Genomic DNA, 22,470 nt, shown 5'->3' on the forward strand with positions numbered 1-22,470 from the left:
ATTGCTTCAGAGTGTACATGACAAATATGTCTAACATGCAGAGATTTGAATAATTGGAGAAACAAATATAAAAAAAAGAAAGAAATCATCCATTAAAACCCATTTCTGCGGTTAGCCCACTTGACAGCATTAAAGTGGACTGTCAAATAGCTGTGCTAATATGTTTAGATTCCATCTTGGTGCAGCTGTTAATGTTTGGGACATGCTGAGTACCTGGAAGGACCAGAGAACTGGGATGGGCTGGACTGGCTAAAGCGGTTGTGCTTGGTTATTTTCTTCCCGTGAAGACTGTTCACGTGTAAATAACTGAATCCATGCTGATGACTGTTATTTTCAAACTCTAAAAGGCAAAAATGCTGTTTTTACATACACAAGTCCAGAGTGTGTGGTCAATGATAAGACATTTGGGTGGAGCCACACCTAAAATGACACACTTTTGTTGTTGTTGTTGTTGTTGTTTTTGACTGTGTGCAGGTTATATATGCCACAAAAAAAAAAAAGTGGCAACAGTCATGGAATATGATGATTTACAGGCTGATAGTCACGTTTAGGTTGAAATGTATGTTCTGGATATAGATTCGAATTCAGTGTTGCATGACAAACTGAATTGAAAACGAAGTCATTGCAAAGTCGTAACCAACACTCAGCGAATCGTCAAGCAAACATGACAAACACTCTGAACGCACATTTGATGATCAACTGTGAAAGGTTGAAAATCTTTTAGCTGTGAGGCCATGGACCAGGTCTTAAGTGTCAGGATTCAATATCCAGTTGAGACAGTGCTGCTGGGTGGGGTAGTGATTGTGGCAACATCACATCCATGCTCAAGACTAATAGGGAACGGGGGAATTTTTAAAAATGTAGTTGAATAATATGATAATTTAGTTAATGAATACAGGCAAGGGATGCTTTATATAAATGACTTGACATTTTATGAAAGGATTCTCTTTGGGCAGTGATCGTGTTGATGAGTACTTGTCTATATATGAGAGTATACTTTGTGCTTTGATTTTATGGACGTCTATGAGAAAAGGTGAAAAGTGAGGAAAGCCTTCTGTTGGTCTGAAACCTGTGATCAGACATTGCATGCGAGTGCTACTGCTCAGGAAATGTTTTAACATCAGCCTCATCTCAGATAAATGCAGAGATTAGCAATGTTAACGTTAGCAGTCATAAGAATTGACCAGTCGTCACAGTGGTTCAAGAGGCCAAAGTGTGCCTCTTTCTCTAGATGGAGCAAAACTGCAACACCGATTCTAAGGACGGATTCATCCGTCTCCTTGACAGCATGGGTGGTTGAAATAATGTGTGGAGTAGAGATGCTTTTTTAAATCTGCAAGACTGGAAGAACAAAAAACCCTGGATGTGTCTCACCAACTTTCTTGGCAAGGAGGGTGGATGGGTGATAAAGCACGTGACACGTGACAAGGCTACTTTCAAAAGTCATAAAGTTTGACATGATTGACTTATACATCAGTAACAAGGACTTGTTAATAAATATGAGCTGTGATCGTATCTCCCTGTTGGACTCCGGGCCATCCTTTCTCAACCCGGGACTGGTCCAGGTCCCAGAATTCAAATAATAGACATGTCTGGGCCAGGACACAAATTTTACTGGCCAGTGAAGACTTTTAGTACACCCTTGGAATTATTATTCAACTTAAACAGCTGCTATTTTGCATTGGATCTGTAACATCACATTTTCATTCTTGTGGAGAAATGCTCAGTTATGCTTAGTAATTAAGGTTGCTGTATATCAAATTTTTCAGGATGTGTGAAGGAATGAAAGGGTTGTCATGGTGACAAATTTGTTAGCCCTGTCAACAAGGTTATTCGGTGATGTTTGTCTTTCATCATGCAGACCTGATCTGGCCAACTTCCTCTGACTTTGTGGACTGGTATGGAATTGGACCTGGAAGAGACTTCTGAATACCGCTAAATGAGATGGTCTAATGGCAGGATTTCTGGCTTGGATACTCATTAAGGATATTCATAATTAACTGTTCAACGGCTTATTAATAAGGAAAATATTTACTGATTAATACCAGTATAAATCAGATAAAAACTACTGCTTCCTGAGGCTGGTCACATTAGCTACACTTTCTGCATTCCTGGGACATCAGCACCATCTGACCACGGGTCTGCACAATCAACAGACTGCACCTCAGAACATGTTGCTGCTACTGAATAAAAACAAGCAGTTATCAGAGCTGGGAAAATAATAACGGTGACTAAGATGCATTGTGATTCTTAATTGGAAAAAGTGCACCGATGAAGAAAATTCAAAAGTCGCTAAATGAAAGACCTTCCATTCTGAACAGCATATTTTAATCTTGACAGTTAATTCGTGACTTTTATCAGTCAGGAAACAAAATAAAAAAAGATCATATGACCACCACTTGCAACATGGTCATGTGAGGATGACCTCTGAGCTCATTATATATTGGTGGAAAAACAAAACAGGATTATCACTGTTTTGCATCGTGAAGCACTGTGACAGTCAACAGTTGGCATGGTTAAGTTAGAAGTTTTTTTTTGGTAGTTTTTATTTTAGGTGAAAAAAACATGTAATATATTTTTCAGGTGCAGAATGGACATAAAATATACTTTGTCCTCTGCAATACCAGTTCGCAATTATTAGCATCAATACCCTTTTTTTTTTTTTTGTCCATGCCGGCTGTGCTTTCGAAAGGCATCCATATACGTTTTTTTTTTTTTCCGACAGAATAGTTGATCTGCGGTTGTTTAACCTCAGTTTACTCCCACTAATAAGGAAGTAATGAGTAACTACTTGAATCAAAAATCACATGAATTTGAAGTACTGTGGGGCTTTTTTTTTCCATAAATATACTCATATGATTTTTCTGGTTGTCTTGCCTGGTTTACTGTAAATCTTTGTGCTCCCTAAGCTCCTTTTCCTCTATCTACTCTGGTCACTTCCTGCTAGCATCCATTTCTGAGAAATGTAATCTGATAGTAGTCTGCGTGTGTCCTGGCCCTTCATTCTGTATGTGGGTTTGGTCTTCTGGTTTTACAGGATTATGGGGTAAGCATTTGGAAGCAATTTGGCAGAAATTTGAGAGTATCCATGTCTGGTGATGCCTTTTCATTATCACTTGTAAACATTTTTGGTTGAAAATGTGTCCAGTTTTTTTTTTTTTTTTTTTTTTTTTTTTTTAAGTATGTTTTGCTAATGATGAGAATTTGGTTTCTGGAAAGATTTTTGCCAAAATCCCGAAAGGATGTGGCCTCAGAGAATATGTACTTTTTATCCACGCGTTGGGGGTCTTGTGTGACACGGATACAAGAACAAACAGGTCATTGTGTCTGGGGGTTATAATCGACCATCTTTGATCAGTTAGAAAAAACAAAACAGGTTTTCATCTTCTAAACTTAGTGCTCTTGTCATATTTCTGAGGGAGAATCCAGGTGGAGACATGCTTACACATACATTGACTTCAGTGTGGCTCTGGCTCTCTGTCGTCCTCTCTCTCTCTCTCTTTCTCTCTCTCTCTCTCTCTCTCTCTCTCTCTCTCTCTCACTCACACACACACACACACTCACATACACACACGAACACACAGTCTGGCAGATTCAGGGTTAAAGACTTCCATTTTGTTAGGTAACACCCTAATGGTCTGATCTGTCAGTGGCGTTAAAATGGCAGGGGCTTAACCCTTGGCGTTCAGAACAGAACCGGTAGGGGCACACACAAACACTCCGGGTTAGCCCAGCCCACAACAGATCAACGGAGAAGGTGTATGCGTGTGTTGGGGAGGGAGGAGTAAAGGGAAGGACAGAGAGGGGGCGAGTGAGAGGGAGAGAGAAAGAGAGGACAAGGAAGAGTATTTTTCACTTGGGTACAGTTAGATTATGGCTCAGCTAGCCACATGCGCTCTGCACCCTTTTCCCTCCCCCAAACATGGCACCACCTCAGCTGGGTCCCTGCCCCCACTCCTAGCCTGGTGAACACAGATTAGCATAGGTAGCTTGATCTTTTCTTCATGGGCATGATTCCTAAGGAAAGGAACTATATTCTTCAATAACCTCAAATGATTTTTGTCAATGAAAGAAAAAGAATGGTTTATGATAAGACATCAGATACTCAATATTATTAATCAATCATCCAGAATTTAAGATGATCACCTGACCACAACTGCCTGTAGGATGGATGGCATTATGAGCAATATTGCAATGGACCAAGAACTGCTGCTGTGTTCTATAGGACAATAATAGAGGTCTGAGCATATTTTAGATGATCAGTTTTTATCTAACTTAAGCTGATGTTGGTATTACTGTGATTCGCCCACCTTAGTTTGGTGTTGCTGTAGTTTTTCCACCAGCCAACGGTTTTTGGACACACTATTGGTAGAAGCGTCATATTAGCTGATGGAAAGTCCAAATTAACTTTTTGAGTCGTGCAGTGTTGCTTTTGTTCCGTCAAACTCAACATCCTCATTCTGAAAATGATCACATCGGAATAAATCAATAAAATAATTTGATTGAGACCTCCCTCATGTTAATCCTTGTGTTGGTCATGGTAATTGCCCCCTCCTCCCCGCCCCCTCTCAATGAACTACAAAGACACAGCTGGAAAGCCTTGGTGTCTTAAAATGGCTGTTAATGTGTTTGCCGACTGGGTCCGGTCCCAGTGGGGAAAATCATTACAGTGCTGGAGGCAAGCGTGCTACCTGAGAGGATGGGCCTTAGCAATTGATCTTTTCTTCCAAGTACTAGTGGAAAAAGAAGGCAGGCAGAGAAGACAGGAATAAAGCAAGTCAAAAGATTTCCATTTATTCACAGGCAAATGCAACTTTCCTGCTGTACAATCCACAGTGCTGGGAGATGTATTCCATGCAGCCTACTTTATAGAGAGGATTGATGACAGCCAATATAGCCTTCCCTGAGAAATACAAATCTATTAGATATATTGATTCGAACAAGCTTAAACTAATGCAGTTACAGTGCAAGAAGAAAACAGAGCAGTAGAGATGTCTCGTCACTCACACCTCTTCATTCCTTCAAACTTAAGGTTTCTTCTCCATCCAAGATCTTCAGACTGCTTTTTCTCTCCGCTTTCACCCGTAGCATAGCGGTGCATTTTGAGCTCATTGTGTTGCAATATGCAAACGCGACTGACAGAAGGACATATGATTCAGATGAATTGGATTATTTGGAGCCAGTTCTCAATCCCTAAGGATTTCGCTTCCCTAAATTTCCCTAACTTCCCCTGACTTTTGCCCTACAATCTCATCAGATCTGGTCCCTAAAGGAGCATCTCCTAGTTGCTGAGTCCCTGGCAGCGAGGTCCCTCCAGGCATCTCCCAATGGACATGCTGATGGACAAGTGAGTTGTTTGTGAGATTTTAGTGTCCATTTCAGTTATTTTTACACACTCGCTGGTTGGGTAGCATGAGAACGGTAGTGACGCTTCTAGCAATGCTGAAAGAAGTGATTGATTAACATATATTTCTCACAGGTTATATCCGTGTTATTGAATAAATGTTCTATCTTTTGAACTGAGTGTTTTGAACTAAAGCATTGGTACAATATAACAAGTAAGATCCTTTTTGCAGTGTTCTGTTTGAAGATGTACTGATTTCAAACCCTAAAATCAGCTATTTGAAATAACTTAGTGACATGGAAATTGTATTTGTGGATAGCAACAATTATCATGATGTGCATGTCAAATCATTATTTTTTGACTTTTGCTCTGAAGTGAAAATGCTGAAAGCAGATGGTTAATATTGGTTTTAAATATTCTTCATAGTCAGAACATGAACGCTGTCAAACAACGAAATGTTTGACTAACCTGAGGTGGAACAATTATTCAGATACTTTTTTTTTTTAACATCCTAATATCCAAGAATAAAATCCCTTCTGTCCTTCTGATGTCTACAGTGTTCTTCTACACACGTGAAAGTGTAAACATATAAATCCTGTTCAGCATTTAACATTCATTCAGCTTTATACTGAACTGACAGAACTGACAATGCTACCAGTATTTGTAAAGTTCATGGAGAGGCACCTTTAAGACTTAGATGTGTGACCAGATCACGTCTCAGAAGTAATGAGACAGCTTGGCTCTGCCATCTGTCTACGATCCCCAAACTCCCAGTGAAGTACAGTCAAGGAACCGTGTTCCTGGTCAAATAGCTCATAGCGAGCTGGGTTCAAGTTGTTTTTACTTGTTGGAAGGCAGCATGCTGCTAGTGCAGCCCAACAGGACTCATAGGACTGTAATTTCTCTTGTGTGTAATTCAACATGTCCTAATGTTTCAAATGGTGAGAGGATGGTCATCTTCCCGTCTTCTTCAGCATGGGTCTTTGGTACAGTTTGTCTGTGTTGTGATAACTTCAAACACAAGTTGAGTGATCATTTTCACCACTGCTCTTTGGCTTTCACTGCTCATTGTGTTTCCTCAGCTCTCACCATTAACAATTCAGCTAAGCCACAGAGAATGTAAACTGAACAGATGGCTCGTGCTTCCTGAGTCACTCCTAACTTTCAAAATAAGAGCATTCTTCACAGTAACTATAAACACTACCACAATATCAAACGTTATTTTAGATTTGTATCGCGATAGTCATCCATGTAATTTTATTACCTAGCCCCAGGCTCCCTCACAGAGGAGGTACTGCTCCTATAATGCAAGGGTGGTGATTAACCTCAGAGGACACAATATGCCTCCAGGCCTCAGCTAGCGACCAAAAGACTGATATATAAAATGGGCTCCATTTAGTGAGTGGGACTGCCTCACTGCAGGCCTAGTGAGACGGAGCGTGATGCAACAGTGGGATCTGATACATACATCTTCTCAGTGATTCTCAAGTGCGCACATGATGACTCACAACATAATAATCACATAGAGTGGGTTTATTTGTTTCCTATACTTGTTGCTTAGCTGCAGTACATCCAGCACATTTAATGTTGGATTGATGATGCCATCCATCTCCTCTGGGACAAAGACAGCCACGTGTCTATGGACCTGCTACTGGCAACCACAGCTAGTCTCTCTCTCACACACACACACACACACATACATACATACACATCTAATGCTGCATCATCTCAAGGGGTTACAGTGATTTTGTCCCCGACATGGTTCACAGCCCTTCAGTTACAGTTGTGCACTCATCACTTCTCCAGTGATACGGCATAGGCTGTTATTTTCATTTCAAATGCTGTGTGTCCGGAGTAAAGGGGAGTGCACACAAGCTGTCATCCCTGGCAGATAGATTGCCTTTGTGTCCAGGGCTGGTACAGCAGGGCACATCTGTCCCTGTGTACCAGAGCAGAGTGCATTTTAGGGCTGATACACTCCCAGGCATCGCAGACCTAAATATTCTGTTGTAGTGTCGTTGGAGTAATTACATGGACATCAGCTCAACGTATTGTTAGGGATTCCTGTGTCATATCTCTAGCATTAATATTGATAAATAGCCTCAACGTGCCCTTCCAGACGACGAGTTATTGCGTGTGTTAGATTGTTGTGAGTTTTGTTCTTTTGTTAATATCTTCGTTGTAAACAATTTTACTGCTGAGAATTGGACTTTGTGATAAGCTAGTATTGGTTGGCTGACTTTTTACATTTGTCTACTTATGAGTCACCACATAAATACTGTTACCCCCCCCCCCCCCCCCCCCGTCTGTGGAAGACATGTTTTGGAATGTCTGAAGACAACATCATTTTCTCCTCCCTCCCTTCCACTCTCCCTCCCTCCTTCCATGGGACATTATTGTGGCCTCTACCGCTCCCTCGCTCCGTACTGCTGGTCTGCCTTTTCAGGGGTTAAACCTGCATAGTCTCAAAACGGAAACCAGTTTGAACCGGTTTTGAAGGAAGCACTTTTTGTCTCTCATGGAATCTTGGGATAGGGATGCGAAGCTGTGATGATGTCATGTCGGAGTCGAAAGACCTTGAGTCAGCTTTCTGATTCAGTCATAAAATATGGCGTGTGTCTGTGCAAATGCCCAATCTGTTTTATCCAAGATAATCAATGAAGCACCATATCTTTAAAAATGTGTAGGATCTACTCAACATTGTACAAAATATTAATGCGCAACATCCTATATAAATTAGGCATTGCTCATTAAAGACAGGCTGCTATTCATTATATCCCCGAGGTGGACTGCTTGAATGCCGTTGTTTGGGGTCCTGGAGGAATGTCTGCCGACTGCACTGTTAATACGGCCAGCTAGGTTTATATTCACGTTGATGCTCATTGAGTAGCGCCTGACACACTCACCAGTAAAGGGAACATGTACCTCTAATTAGAGATAGGATAACAGAATTGGGTGCCAATACAGGTGTTATTCACATATCTGATTTCAATAGCCTTTGATCAACCATGAAACTGCTGTAATGGGAGATGAGTCACTGATTCATACACGCAATCCAGTTAAATTTCTCTGGAGAGCGTATTTCAATTTAAAGCATCCACTTCAAATCCCATTTCACACATTTTCAAAGAGTTGTGCCATTCGACCTGGAAAAATTGCAACTGCATTCAGGGCTCAAGCGGTGCGTGCATTTCACTGGCGTTTACGACTATATATCTCTGCAAAACACTGATCGTACTTTTGAGCACGTGTGATTTAAAAAAAAAAAAAAAAAAAAAACCTGCCATACTCACCCAATTGTTTTTCACACAACAAAAATGAGTGACACAGTGCTGGCCCAATGCTCTTCATTCCGCCACTGTCTTCATCATGTTGGAGTTTACATCCATCTGCCGTCTACCCAATCAGCAGCGTTTTGGCAAACTGGCACAGCTGCTAAGGCCAGCCAGCCAGCTGATGGCAGCTATTCCAGACAACGCTTGTGACTCCACCATCAGACGCATCTTATCCGTTGCATCGGACAGGGCTGGTCGCAGAATACACAAAAAGTCTTTTTGATGTAAGGTGCGTCAGGCTACACATAGCATGATGAGTCCGACAGGAAGAGGTCACAGTTAAAACACGGTGAATCTGTCGATTTTCAAGATGTGACACAAAGTGCAAAATCCAGATTAGAGAAAAAAAACACGGAAAAGGACAAACCACGTATTTTATTTACACGGACATTTCCTCTAAAATTCTAAATGTGATGCTAAACTTTTCAATTTAAGAGCAAATGGGCCCTTTGGAAAAAGGGTAAGCATCAAGACATTACATGTAAGAAATGTGTATGGTTAGTTATAGTTGGATTGAAGTTTTCATTCAGTTAAAAATTAATCTTAACACAATAGCCCACCTCTCTTAATTGAAACCAAATGTTTTGTATTTATTAGTTGTTTTTTTTTCTTTGGAAGACTGCTGCTGTATTGCGGATTTGCTTCATGTGTATATTACAGTCTTTTCTGCTGTGTAATGAGTTCTATAAGAAAGCCAAATGGGTCTCGTCATCTTGAGTGAGATTTGGGTCAGCATCTGGGGCATTGGCTGTTTAAAAAAAAAAAGAAAAAGAGGCAGAATCAGCTGCAAATATCAGCCAAATAGAACTTTTTAAACCCTCATCTATACAATCCCAAATCAAAGAGGACAATGGGCATTTCACGTAATTATTACCATCAGAAACCAAGAGAAACGTGTCTGGTTTTGTGAGACCATCAGGGATCAAGATGAAACTAACACATTTGAGAGTGCTGCATTTTTAAACTGTAGCAGTTTCCGTATGACAGGAGCCTGCTGTTGCAATCATTGTAATTGAGACTTGCATGTTGGAAATGATGGCAGTATTGTATATTGTTTTTGCCCACATCTTGCTTGCGTCTCTGGGACCTGTTGAACTGAGGCTGATGCTGGACAGTATTTAGTATTTGAAACGTTCTGTTTAACAATTGCACTTTTTCATTCAACTGTTAACTTTGATAAGGGTTCAAGCACTTTAACTGTTTTCGTGTTTTCGCAGTTAGTAACGTGTCCCCCTTTTTTTTTTTCTCCCTCTGCAGGGTGAGAGCAGCCATGTCGGAGGAGGCGGTGCGCCAAACACGCAGCCAGAAGCGGGCTCTGGAGAGGGACCATGCAACTCTTCCTGGATCTCTGAGTGACCTGGACAACAAACGGGTGAAGCTGGAGAAGGGGGATGCACCAGGAAGTCCCCTAGCCCTGGTGGGATCTGGAGCTGATGGTGTCAAGCTGAAGAATGAGCAGTCTACTAAAGTAGCAGCTAGCATCCTTAAGGCTGGAGAGGTGAAGGCCACCATCAAGGTTGAAGTGCAGACCGGAGACGAGCCTGTTGATATGAGCACATCTAAGAGGTGAGATGAAGGAAGAGCTCACGGGGTTTGACTCAGTCGCTGTTTGGAGCAGTGGGCTGCACTATTTCAGCCTTGTATAGTTTTTTCATCATAAGGAACATGTTGTTGGTAAGGTCTGATAACCCTAAATCTTAGGTCTGTGTGATGAACAACGCTGAATGGAACATTTATTGATGTACACTGGGTCACAGAGTGTTGCATATTTTGTAAAACTTTGCCCACAACAACCTCATTCCTCAGAAAATCGGCTTACAAATTAGCTGGAGTCCATGAGAATAAAAGGTACAAAGGACACAGAGGCATTTCTATTTGAGTATGTATAACTTATGTTTAATAAATATTTGGATGATGCCTAGAGTATGTGAATGATAAGCAAAACAAGTTGACAGGTTAGGCAGAGTATTTGCATTTTCAACTACAAGTTTGTTTAACTTTTTTTTTTTTTGAGGGTTATATATGTATTGAAGGCCTGAAGGATCTTCTGTGCATGAACAGTGCAGGGTCATGCACAGAGATGTCTACTGGAGTTTCAGGTTTCTTTTTAACTTTGCACTCGCAAATGGTCTGATCGGAGTCACACAGGAAGTCACCGTGTGGTCGTCTGCAGCTTGCCCCCACCCCCCCACGTTCTACCCCTCAACCTCCTATTTTGAAAAGTTTGAGGCTCCTGAGGCCTGGGCTCCATTTTCTCCCACAGCAGCACCTGAACTCTGCCTCACTCTTCACACAAAATGAAGGCTATGTGTCACAAACTGGTTCCAACTGGCTGTTGCCATGGTTTCCACATTGGAAGGAGCAGTTGGTAGAGGGGAGGGGCCAGGAGTTATGGTGGGTGTGTCACATGACCACGCTGAGAAATGCCTGATGTCATGTGACGTGTTTGGTTGATAAATATGCACACACTGATGGTGATGGCAGTCCAAATGGAAACTGAGAGGCGATTCAGTCGAAAGTCTGACCTTTGGCTCTATTTAGCCGTCCACATGCATCGTTGGCAATTACTCACTGCAAGGTTATTACTGTACTATTCAATATAAAGGACTTAGTCTGTGTTAGTTCACTTTGGAGGGACATTAAGGAACTGAAATGTAAGCCAAATATCCCATGTGGAAAAGTGAAGCCTGAACTGAGGTTGTCTTGGATGAGTTCATGAATAAAACGTGTCACTGGCAGGAGGCTTAGCTGGGTTCTGCTGTAGTTTGCTTGCCTTGTACAACTGTGTCCAGCTAAAGTGTGTTAATCTGTGAGGAACCCATCTAGTTCTGACCTGGACTGTTGCTAGGCGTACTAAAATTAAAACCTTAGAGAAGGGTTTTATCGCACTATTTTGACCATAAATATCACTCAGTTGCACCCTGATTCAGCAATACTGTAATGAGGTCAGTGTAAAGCCATGATCAGGGGAAGCCAAGGCATGCAGAGACACTGGACGTTACATAACCAAGTGTGTGTGTGTGTGTGTGTGTGTGTGTGTTGTGATGCTTGTGTAAGCTGTTCTTTCAATTGAGTAGCAGCAACTACTGCAACCTCGTCCCTGTCTTTTTGTTCAAGGAAGTCAGTCCAGGCATCCATTAAGTGTTCTATGGTGAAAGCCCGTGGTAGCCTTCCAGTGCTATGGCTGATCATAATTTAGTGTATCTTGTGAGGAATGTAAACAGGGCAGGGCAACAACTTCAGGACGCCACTTCAGCCTTCAGCGGGGCTCCAGACGAGTCATCCGTCCCACAACAGCAGCATTCTGAGCAGGGCGTTGCACATCTTTGTAGACGTCTTGAATGGGAAGATGTCAGTTACCTTCCAGGAAGTAGCTGCTTCATGGTTTATCAGGTTTGAGTGGGTTCTTCTGTTGCTTTGCAAAGTAAATTGAGCGTAAATATTTGTTGTTGGTCTGCTAAAACTCTGGTGTTAGTATACAAGATCATTTTGTTGTTGCACGGTTGACCTTGTTGAACTGATGCTTGGTCTGTTGAACTCTTAGTTGGGGGTTTTGTGGCTGGAGAGAAGTGTGTCTGATGACAAGAGTGTAAAGAACTCAGTGAATTGGGAGTATAAAAGATGAACAAGTAAGTAGTGTTGGGGGAGGGGTGTTGCGTGAAGTAGTGACTGAGTGAGAGAGAGAGAGTGTACACAATAGGTTGGCTCCTGGCCATGTATTCCCCTCCCCCCTTCACTGTCACCCTCTCCAGTGTCTCCAGCGGACCTCCGCTCAGCTTAGCTTGTGACTCTGGGTGTCAGCAGCTGGGAGGGAGGGAAGAACTGAGGCCCAGGCTCTGCCGATCGGGCTAGGCCACAGAGGTAGGGGAGTGGTGAGGCCCTGTCTTGGTGGTTAACTGGGCCTAAGCTAGAAGCCCTGAAGCCTCTCTCTCGCCAGGTCCTACAATTCATGTGTATGTGCAAAACCTCATCACATAAGCTAGACCCATCTCACACACGTCACTTTTGTCTTCCACCTGTTCTCTTGACAACTTCTGTTTTCTAACGCACCATCCCGTAAGATAGAGGCAGACATAATCCTCTGTCGTGGGTCACTCAACATAAAATGACCATCAACCTCGAGTGTCCATATTGATTAATGTATTTCCCCCTGCAAATCATGTTTTGTTTACCCTTTCCAGTGTATGTTCTACCGAAGGCCTTAATCCCCCTCCCTCTGTAACAAAATTATCTTTAATTTGCCTTGTTTACATGTTGTTTCTGACCAACTTCTCCAGCTCCATGAGACAGGAGCAAAAAACAGTTCTGTGTGTCGATGTTTGCTGGAGATAAGGGGTGGTTGCGATCTTCCCTTGCCGCCATTACTTCATTATTGATCTCTTGGCTCTTGTCATCTTGTGTGACTCAGTGCACAATTTCAAACAGGGCTGGTTAAAAACTTATGATATACCGCCATCTACTGGTGTCGGACAGAACTAGAAGCTTATCGCAGCTGATGGAGATCATGTAGGTTTTAGACAGAACTATGATACAGTGCACATCGATGAAACGTTCTGGATATTTTGATATTTTTCCTCAGTTGTATCAAGAGAGAGCAGCAGCCACCATCGCCTGATGATGTCATCGTGTTATCGGACAACGAGCCATCGAGCCCTCTCATGAACGGCCACTGCTTCATGAAGACAGACACAGATAAACTTATGGTAGGACAACAAATGTGATTTAGAAAATAGAACTGGCTTAGAATTCATTATTGTTGCTGATATTACTAAACTCTTACACTCATTTTTTTCCCTCCCCAATGTGATGGTGTATATAGAAGTGTTCCCCTGAGGAGAGGGAACACATCATCAAACAGCTGAAAGAGGAACTGCGACTCCAAGAAGCCAAGTTGGTGCTGCTTAAGAAACTGCGACAGAGCCAGATCCAGAAGGAGAGCACAGTACAGAAGGTGAAACACCCAGAAGATTCTTCCTGGTTTTATGAACACACAGCTTGTATTTATCAAATGAGTTCTAGTTTTCAAAACATGTCTTGCTTTGCTTTCCAAGAAATCTTGCTTATTAGTGCTGTCAGGCTGTTCTGACTGTATGTGTTGACTCGTGTTGATTGCTAGGCGACTGGCTCTGTGGCCACTCCTCCTCCTCTGGTGAGAGGAAGCATCACATCAAGCAAAGGAGCCCTCCAGGTAGATCGCCTATTTCTACTCTTAACTGTCACAGCTTTTTTTGTTTTTTGAATGAAGCATGTCTGATGAAGGTTTTCCTCAGGTTATCCTGTCAAACCTGGTCCTGATGTTTTTCTAACATCTTTGTTGTTGTCAGGTGACAGGGCGTAGCTCAGGCACGGTGATCCCTCCACCACTGGTGCGGGGTGGACAACATGTCCCGTCCAAACACAACTCTCAGATTGTTATGCCACCTCTGGTCAGAGGAGCCCAGGTTAGTTTGACAGACTGTACTCATTTGAAATTGAGATTAGATGAGCACTTTGGTAATGTCTGGCTCTTTTCACATCTCTTTGTCTTGTTTCCTGTGTGATGGCTGTTTCTGCATATTGCTGCTGCTATCAGCCTATTGCTGTGACTCCCCAGCAGATCGCCAGTCTACGTCAGCAACAGCAGCAGCACAGCAGTTCAGGCCCCCCTCCACTCTTGCTGGCCCCCAGGGCTTCTGTGCCCAATGTCCAGGTCCAGGGCCAGAGGATTATCCAGCAGGGGCTCATTCGGGTGGCTAATGTGGCCAACAGTAATGTCATGGTCAACATCCCTCAGGTGAGGGCACAATTAGGTAGACAACCGCTGCACAAACTGTTGCATATGGTTAGCCATGAAGAGGACATCCACCTGTGACACGGAAGTGGATTGTGTTGTGTTGTTGTGTTTTTCCAGGCCTCTCCCACCAGCATGAAGGGCTCCTCAGTATCGCCCAACTCCATCAATGACTCACCAGCCAGCCGCCAGGCGGCCGCTAAGCTTGCACTTCGTAAGCAGTTAGAAAAGACGCTGCTGGAGATCCCTCCACCTAAACCTCCTGCCCCTGAGTTCAACTTCCTGCCTTCAGCAGCTAATAATGAGTTCATCTACTTGTTGGGGTTGGAAGAAGTGGTGCAAAAACTTCTGGAAATGCATGGCAGGGGTGAGTAGGCCTTAGTGCTCTGGTAGCACTGATGGATTTCAGGTTACAATACATGAGATTTAATGTTCGCTTTTTTTATGTAGGTAATCTGGGCCCAGCAGCTGCAATGTCCAGCTCCATTCCCAAAGAGCCATACACTTGCGCCCAGTGTAAGACGGACTTCACCTCCCGCTGGAGAAAGGAGAAGGCCGGGACCATCCTGTGTAACCAATGTATGTCGTCCAACCAGAAGAAGGCTTTGAAGGCGGAGCACACCAACCGGCTGAAGGCGGCCTTCGTGAAGGCACTCCAACAGGAGCAGGAGATCGAACAACGCATCCTCCAGCAGGCCGCCTCTTCTTCATCCTCTGCCTCACCTGTCTCAAAAACCACCTCATCCTCTCCCTCGCTGTCGAAAAGTGAGGTGCTGGTGTCCCAGCAGTACAAACAGGTCAGAGCTGCCATGGCTCACAGGTCTGTGTCAGCCCACCACTCTACCATTAAGCAGGTGAGCAGCATTTTTCATTGTGGTACATTTGAAGAGGCAAAGATTAAATCTCTCATTTGAAACATTGTCACCATCTTCCTGCAGAATCAGCTGGCACACACCATCCAGTCTGCGGTGAGCTCTCGTGGCATGGCCCACTCATTCACCACCTCCCAGCTGCAGAGTGCAGTCACAGCCGCGGCCCTGGGCAGCAGGCCAGGTAAGCATGCTGCAGCACGCCAGCTGCAGCAGGGGGAAAAGGTCAGCGCCGGCAGCAGCAGTAACCAGGGCAACGTGGCTGCCTGGAGGAAGCAGAGCAGTGGCAACACAGGTAGATAAACGTGAGACAAGGTTAGACAGAACATGCTCCACCCGTCCTCTTGTAAAGCGGAGCCCTCTCTGACCCTGTCTTCTCATTTCTTCCAGCTTCGCCTGTTTGTTGTAGTAGAAATGTGTAGATCTCACTGATAAAGGGCTAGCTCACTCTACATCTTCCTTTATCTTTTGCTCTCTCCCTGTATGAGTAGCGGCCTGGTGCGTCGGCGTAAATGTTGACGGGCGTATTTGTCTCCTGACAGGTGTGACCATGGCCTTTGTTAACCCCAGCTTGTCTGCCCACAAGAGCTCCTCTGCTGTTGAACGTCAACGAGAGTACCTGCTGGATATGATTCCCTCCCGGTCCATCTCCCAGGCAGCCAACACATGGAAATAATGCAGTCTTAGTCCCTGCTGACACCATCAACTGTTAGCCCTCTTAATATCAATAACAGCCATTCACATGATCATTCTAATCCTTTCTATGGACTCTCTGGCCAAAAAGACGCACAGGAGAATCATCTTTTTTTTTTTTTGTCTTCTCTTTTTTTTTTTTCTTTTACAAGATGGGTATGTCCCTCTTCTCTGTTCCCAGATCTCTCTAATATCATCATCCTCACCATCCAAACTTGTCCTGTGACAGCTCTAGTATTAGGGTTCGATGAATCATGTCACCCATCGAGTGGACGTTGCCTCTCCCTCCCTTGTACATTGGTTGAATCGCCACAAAATCCCCCCCCCCCCCCCCCCCACCCTGCCTCTGGACTAGGCATAGGAAAATGGTTACTGTTGCTCACATTAAAACACGCGCCTTACGTCCCACCCTCTCACTCCAGCCTGAGCCAATCCGACTCAGGCCAGCGCAGCGGCCGCTCAATCAAACTTTACTGAAGATCTCTTCACGGGGATTGCGGTCACAGCTTTTTTGGACCATCCAAGAAATAATGACTGCTTCAGCTTTGCAAAAATGAATAAAATAATAATTAAAAAAAAAAAAGGACTGTAAAAAAACAAAACAAAAAAAACACACACACACACAGACTGCCTCTTCTCTCTAACCTACAGAGTGTATAGCAGAGAAGCTGATATGTGTGTAAGGATTCTTTTGTATGGCTGAATGTTAGGATTTTTGTCTCCTGTAAGTCATTTCCTGTGTTTGGAATATTGTGCTCCCTGAGACTTCGGAAGTGGCCTCTTTACCGAGGTCCGAATTTACAGGCTAATGTTACTGTTGAGGTGGTTTTACATCTGCTGGGTTCCATGTTGTGGCCTACTTTTAAATCTTTTTTTTTTTTGTGAAGAGGAAGATGAAATATAAAAGGTTTTCACTGACTAATGTAAAAACACTGAGCGTATGTTTGGAGGACTATTCTTATTGAATAATGTAAAATAAAAGAAAAACCTTCCAAAGAACCTAGTGGAGCCCAAATGGAATCCCTTCTGCTAGAAGGTTTCTAGATTATCTCAACCCTCTCTGGATAGAAACATGATTTCATGCTCATCTGAGGGGGGTGTTAAGGAATGTCATATTTTTGACATTGTTTTTGCTTTTAGTCATAGGTTGTGGTGCATTATTTTTCTTTAGACAAACTGTCTTTGGGTTTATTTATAGGGTCATGTTAGTACAGTTGTATGCTTACGCCCTACGTTTGAATGGATCTCCACTGCAAAGGATTTTTTTTTTCTCTTGTGTGTCCAGTGGTTCCCACCCATCCTGTGATTGGTCAAGAGAAGCTGGACAGCTTTCAGAATGTAGTTATGCAAAAAACAAACAAAAAAACCCTATAGCAACATGAATTTCTTAGTTTTTAACAATAAGGTTTGTGTGAGCTTTGTCGGGTCATCGGACTGAGCTAACGATGCCTTTCACATGACCTGTAGTGCTTTTTTTTTATCAGGTTGTTGCAGCAGCACAGGATAAGCTAGTGAAGTACAACATGTCCTCTATTCAACCAGGTGGATTCCTCTTTTTCCATTTTAAAAACGGCATAGTTCAATTTCAGTTGCTGCAGTGGCCCGGTTTCTTTAACCTGAAAATATTGATGTGTTGAATTTAAACCGTTTTAAAAAAGGCTATATTCTTCTGTTGTTGTTTTTTTTTTTTCCTAAAATGGAATTTTTTTCCTTCAAGTATTACATCATAAAAGACGACTCTTCTATTCTGTAGCTGTCCCTTTTTGTTTCCTTTTGACGGCACATCATTATGTAATTGGAAGCGTAGTTTCCATCACTCTCTCGATGTCTGACACATTGATGAAATGCAATATTGTACGGATGAGTGTACTTGTCATTAGCTTTCTGAACATTACGAGGCTCCCCAGTAAGACGTGGTGCACTAGGTCCTTGTGTCCTGCGGTATCATCACTGGCATACCTGGGTTTCATTTAGGATGGGCAATAGAAGCGTACAACATTTCAACTCATTGAATTATCTCGAGCTGTCAAAGTAGCAACAGAAATACTCCAGGTCGTCTCTACATTCCTGACGGGCAGAACGTAGCATACCGGCGCCTATGTGGATACAAACTAAGGGATCTGGATTGAGCCCATGGGTCTGTGCCCTGCTAAGTGTAACCCTGTACTGCCCTGACTACTGCCTGCTGCTGCTGCTCCTGCTGCTGTTTGACAACAATATCACCATTCCGTTTGTTTGGGGCTGAAGCGCTGCTGAATTCAGTGCGACCCAAATGGCAAAGAAAGATGTATGAGAAATATTTGTGTTTGGATTTTTTTTTTGTTTTTTTGTTCTGCTCTATCAAATAATAAAAACTAATTTTAACCCCTCTGTCATGACTGACTTGGTATTCTTCACGCTGGAGTGTTATTTTTGAATATGTCCCCACTAATGCTAACTCTAAGTCACGTACACTCTAAAGTTGGAAGCAGCAGTGAACGGGCCCTCAAACCCGCCCGGCCACATATCTGTGTGTGCGGCCGATTTTGGAGCAACAGGGTGGTAAAACTGGATTTTTAGAGTTCATATGAAGCAGCAGGTTAATAAATTCACCGTGGTGTAGGTATGAATTCCTCTGTAGTAGAGAAGAGGGGGAAAAAAAACCTTCCTGTTCTCATGTGGTGGTGCTATTACCAAGATACTGTGGGCTTTCACTTGGCTCATCCTGAAAACCTCCCGTCAAATTTGCTGAAAATCAGCTTCAGTTTTTGCGTACTCCTGCTGACAGACAAACGCCACCACAACCATGACTTCCTTGGCTCTTCAACTGTCCTTGGTTGTACTGGATTTCATCATGGAGAGTCTCGACCCCCTTCAGGCATTTGTCTGTAAATGTAAGAATGGAGAAAATACATGTTGTAGCACTCGAGAGGTACAGCCCCACCCCAAAAGAAATAGAATTCAGTCATTACCCACCCTCGTGATGATGGAAGTTTGGGTGAAATCCTTTGAAAGCTGATTTTCAAATGTAAAACCTCCCAGATGCCATGCTTTTAGCCTCACTGTTCACTGTGGCTCATGAAACCGCGTTTTTATTTCAACAAAAAGTAATAACATGGTGTCGTATTTATCAAAACAACCAAGCATGTTGAAGCTCCTGTAGTGTTTTGCGTACTAAAAGAGTTCCCCAATATTCTGTCAACATGAGGATGAGTAGATCATGACTACATTTTTTATTTTTAGATGATTATTCCTTCAAAAAAGTTGTTCTGTTGTTGTTGTTGTTTTACATTAAAGCTTTGAATTGTAATAGCCATTTATAAACACTAGATGTCAGACAACACCAACATTGTGATGCACCTGTTTGTCTACGATTTCTGTCCTCGCCGAAGACGATCTTGTACATTTCTGCTATGGAGTAGAGAGAAAATAACACATTTATCTGCTGATGTGGATGTTGAAACCATGGTGTTTGTTTTATTTTGGTTGAGTAATCATGAGCAAACTGCAGGGAGACCTTTACAGAAGAAAGAGAGCTATTGTCTGCTACCCTGACCCACTTATGAGCCTCATTCCTTGGCAGCAGCAGGTTCTCCTCGTGATACAACACATATCTTTGCTCACTGTCACGCCTGTTTTTCATTTTGATTTACATTTTTCTCTCTTTCATGTTGTCTCAGCTGACCTGAATCCATACCATCAAGCTTCACACTTTTCCAGTCGTTGCAGTATTGTTCATATCACCCGTCATTGATGCTGGATCTGTAAATTGCTGCTATAAACCCCCTCTGGTATAATATGTTATTGTCTCAGTTTATGCTATAGGTGTCATTTACCTCCCGCCATCATGGTTTTTGATGTTTGTTATTCACACAACAGCGGTGCACTCTCGCTTGCTTAAAATGCTCCATCAAGGGATCCTTTTGCCACCAAGGAGTGCACGTGAATGTGTGTTTGTGTGAATTTGATGGGGTGAGTGTATGTGTGTGCATGGGGTGGGTTGCACCCTGGATGACTGAACAGCTATGATCACTGTAGTTTGAACCAATCAGCCAGCGAGCGCCATGCCTCCTGGCTCTTAATTGGCTGGTTTTCCCGGGGAGCAGAGCTGATCCCCGGTGCCAGCTGGTTTGATCAGAGCCGGGGCCACATTGGGGAAGAATCCGAGAGAGAAGAGGCAGAATCCAGTGTGTGGGGCAGCCAGTAATTATCTTCCTGCTTCTGAACCAATCAAGAGCCATATAGAGACACAGAGGGAGGAATCCCATCTCTCTCTCTCTCTCTCTCTCTCTCTCTCTCTCTCTTCACAGGCAGAGGGGCAGACATTGTGTTTATTGAATTAGAGGAAGGGGCTTCTTTGTAGAGCCACAGCTCAGCCTTTCTCATATTTGCCGTGTCGTCCTGGGTAAATACAGATGGACAAGATGAACCACAGCTCAGCTGAGGCAGAAGCTGAAACCATAGAGCCTCTGCGCTACCTCAGGTAAGCACCTGTTCTTCTTCTTCTACTTCTTCTTCTTCTTCTACATCTCTTTTTTGTTGATTCCTTCTGTTGTTTTGGTCACACAAGTGTCAGAGAGGGGGGTTGTCAAATAATGACAGAGGAGCATGGTGGTGTTAAAATGAGAGCAAGCTTTTAAAAGATAATGAGATGGCTGTGAATAATATCAATAATTAAGTTTCCCATTCGATGAAGATGATGATGATTGCCTGCAGAAATACCTCGGTCCGACCCTAAGACACTCCCACTATGACTGAGTCTCGTCCTATCCTCTGAAGACTCTAATTGAATTACAAATCGGAGCTGTTAGTGAATTAGCAGGCTCATGTTTAATTTGGTTTCAGCATTTCCCACATTACCAATAAAGCTGACCGTGATTTAGTGGTTTGTCATGCAGCTTGCAGTTCGTCCGGTGTATCTGGTCGTCTCTATGGCACCACTGGTACTTTTAATGTCACAAAGAAAAAGTAGGAATGTACCTCTGTTGCGCTGTGAGAGATTTCAGTGAATTAACTAACAGGTAAGTGATGTCACAAGTCCTTCACACAAATGTAGACGCGCATGTAGATCGTGGTCAAATTTGTGACACACACACACACACACACACACACACACACACACATTCTGAGATCAGTACATGTACATGCACAGTTAAGTCAATCTATGCTACAGCTCGATTAGGTCATTTAATTCCACTTCCGTCGCTGTCCCAGGAATCAGTATATTCATTGAAGAATGTCCGCTCGTGGATCATTCTGCTAAATACGTTGTTTTCACCGTAGTTTTGCTCACCGTGATGATGAGTTTTCGCTGTTTCTTTTCTGAGTTAAACATGAGTTTGGCACAGAACACGCGCGGGAACATTCTGATGATTAGGGGCCAGTTGAAGCATGTACACGATTACGACTAACAGTAATACAACTTCCTACCACGTTATCAAGGTGTGTGAGTCTGACTTTGAGAAATTCAACTAGGCATAATTTCAGTAAGATGAACATGTTTACATGTATTTAAAATTTCAGTTTTAGTAGGACTAACAAAAAAAATTGAGTTTTTCTAGCATGATCTTAATGTACTGACATTCATTCGTCCATTCATTCATACGTATTTCCTCGTCATTAAAGCAATACTTCACCCAAAAAGTGTTTTTCCAAGTACTCGTGAATGTCTTCAGCTTAAACATATGGTTTCCCCCTCCTGCATCACTTATTTGCAACTTCAGAATGCAGAAAGAGCCAGCCATGAATATTTAGCTTCAAGGCAAAGCAAGTGAAATCAAACAGTAGCTGCAATGAAAAAAAAACATCACAACCGTCCAAAAACATCCATTTACAAATGCTCAAGCACAACATCCAGAGCGATCCATGCCTTCTGTCTCCAGCTGTATGCTCACTAATCCAAAAACACTTAAAAAAGTTTATAACAAACCCAAAAACTTCCAGTTTGGCACCTGTTCACGGTAGCATCATTAGCTTCAAGCGGGTTTTATTGGCTGGCTTTTTCTGGAGGAGAGAATAATGTCTTTGGAAGTTCAAGACATTTATTCCTGTTTACTTGAAAGGCAAAAAAAAAGACTTTCTGGGTGACGTTTTGCTTTGCCTCTAACCTCAACTCTAAAACCAAGGCTTTAACCTTGTGGGGTCCAAAATTTTGGCCCCACAAAGTACATCAGACCCCACAAGTGCGGTCTACTTCCTGTTTTCAGACTCCACAAATAAACGCACTCACAAATGTAGCTCACGTAAGAGTTCTCCCCCCTAGAGCAAAAGCAAAAACAATCAGCGTAAATCAAAGAAAACAACACAGCATGCCATCGCATCAATTTTGATTTCGATAACTGAGGAAAAGGCTTTCTGCATCTTTTCTTAAGTAGGCAGCTCACTTCGGTCAGAGTGGTTCATGGTGCTCTTCATGTCTATGAACTCCTTTCAGTGAGAGATGCACGTTGGCTTTACTTGATCCGCAGCCCTCGACCAAAT

General features: G+C 42.9%; 2 protein-coding genes across 9 annotated transcripts in view; both read left to right on the forward strand.

Moving 5' to 3' along the window:
* Window positions 1–18,381, forward strand: part of LOC147249947 (transcriptional repressor p66-alpha-like) — a 24,152-nt gene extending 5,771 nt beyond the window's left edge. For 2 of the 8 annotated variants that reach the window (XM_086223418.1, XM_086223419.1), the window contains exons 2-12: window positions 5,258–5,347; window positions 9,937–10,245; window positions 13,259–13,382; window positions 13,499–13,630; window positions 13,796–13,867; window positions 14,004–14,120; window positions 14,252–14,452; window positions 14,570–14,816; window positions 14,900–15,303; window positions 15,388–15,613; window positions 15,861–18,381. In XM_086223418.1, the coding sequence (XP_086079544.1) occupies window positions 5,328–5,347; window positions 9,937–10,245; window positions 13,259–13,382; window positions 13,499–13,630; window positions 13,796–13,867; window positions 14,004–14,120; window positions 14,252–14,452; window positions 14,570–14,816; window positions 14,900–15,303; window positions 15,388–15,613; window positions 15,861–15,994 (1,986 nt within the window). In that variant the 5' untranslated portion in view covers window positions 5,258–5,327 and the 3' untranslated portion in view covers window positions 15,995–18,381. Of the gene's footprint in view, window positions 1–5,257; window positions 5,348–9,936; window positions 10,246–11,288; window positions 12,073–12,223; window positions 12,309–13,258; window positions 13,383–13,498; window positions 13,631–13,795; window positions 13,868–14,003; window positions 14,121–14,251; window positions 14,453–14,569; window positions 14,817–14,899; window positions 15,304–15,387; window positions 15,614–15,860 lie in introns of those variants that run through there. The other 6 variants (XM_086223414.1, XM_086223420.1, XM_086223422.1 and 3 more) reach the window with 5 other exon arrangements.
* Window positions 18,382–20,118: 1,737 nt separating this feature from the next.
* Window positions 20,119–22,470, forward strand: part of yjefn3 (YjeF N-terminal domain containing 3) — a 46,134-nt gene continuing 43,782 nt past the window's right edge. Inside the window, exons 1-2 of the mRNA XM_086224991.1 lie at window positions 20,119–20,193; window positions 20,301–20,473. Coding sequence (XP_086081117.1) covers window positions 20,406–20,473 — 68 coding nt within the window. The 5' untranslated portion in view covers window positions 20,119–20,193; window positions 20,301–20,405. The remainder of the gene's footprint in view (window positions 20,194–20,300; window positions 20,474–22,470) is intronic.

This window comes from Aulostomus chinensis, chromosome 14 (genome assembly GCF_037954235.1).
Source record: "Aulostomus chinensis isolate RoL2024-O1b breed Wild chromosome 14, RoL_Achi_v1.0, whole genome shotgun sequence".
Taxonomy (NCBI): Eukaryota; Metazoa; Chordata; class Actinopteri; order Syngnathiformes; family Aulostomidae; genus Aulostomus; species Aulostomus chinensis.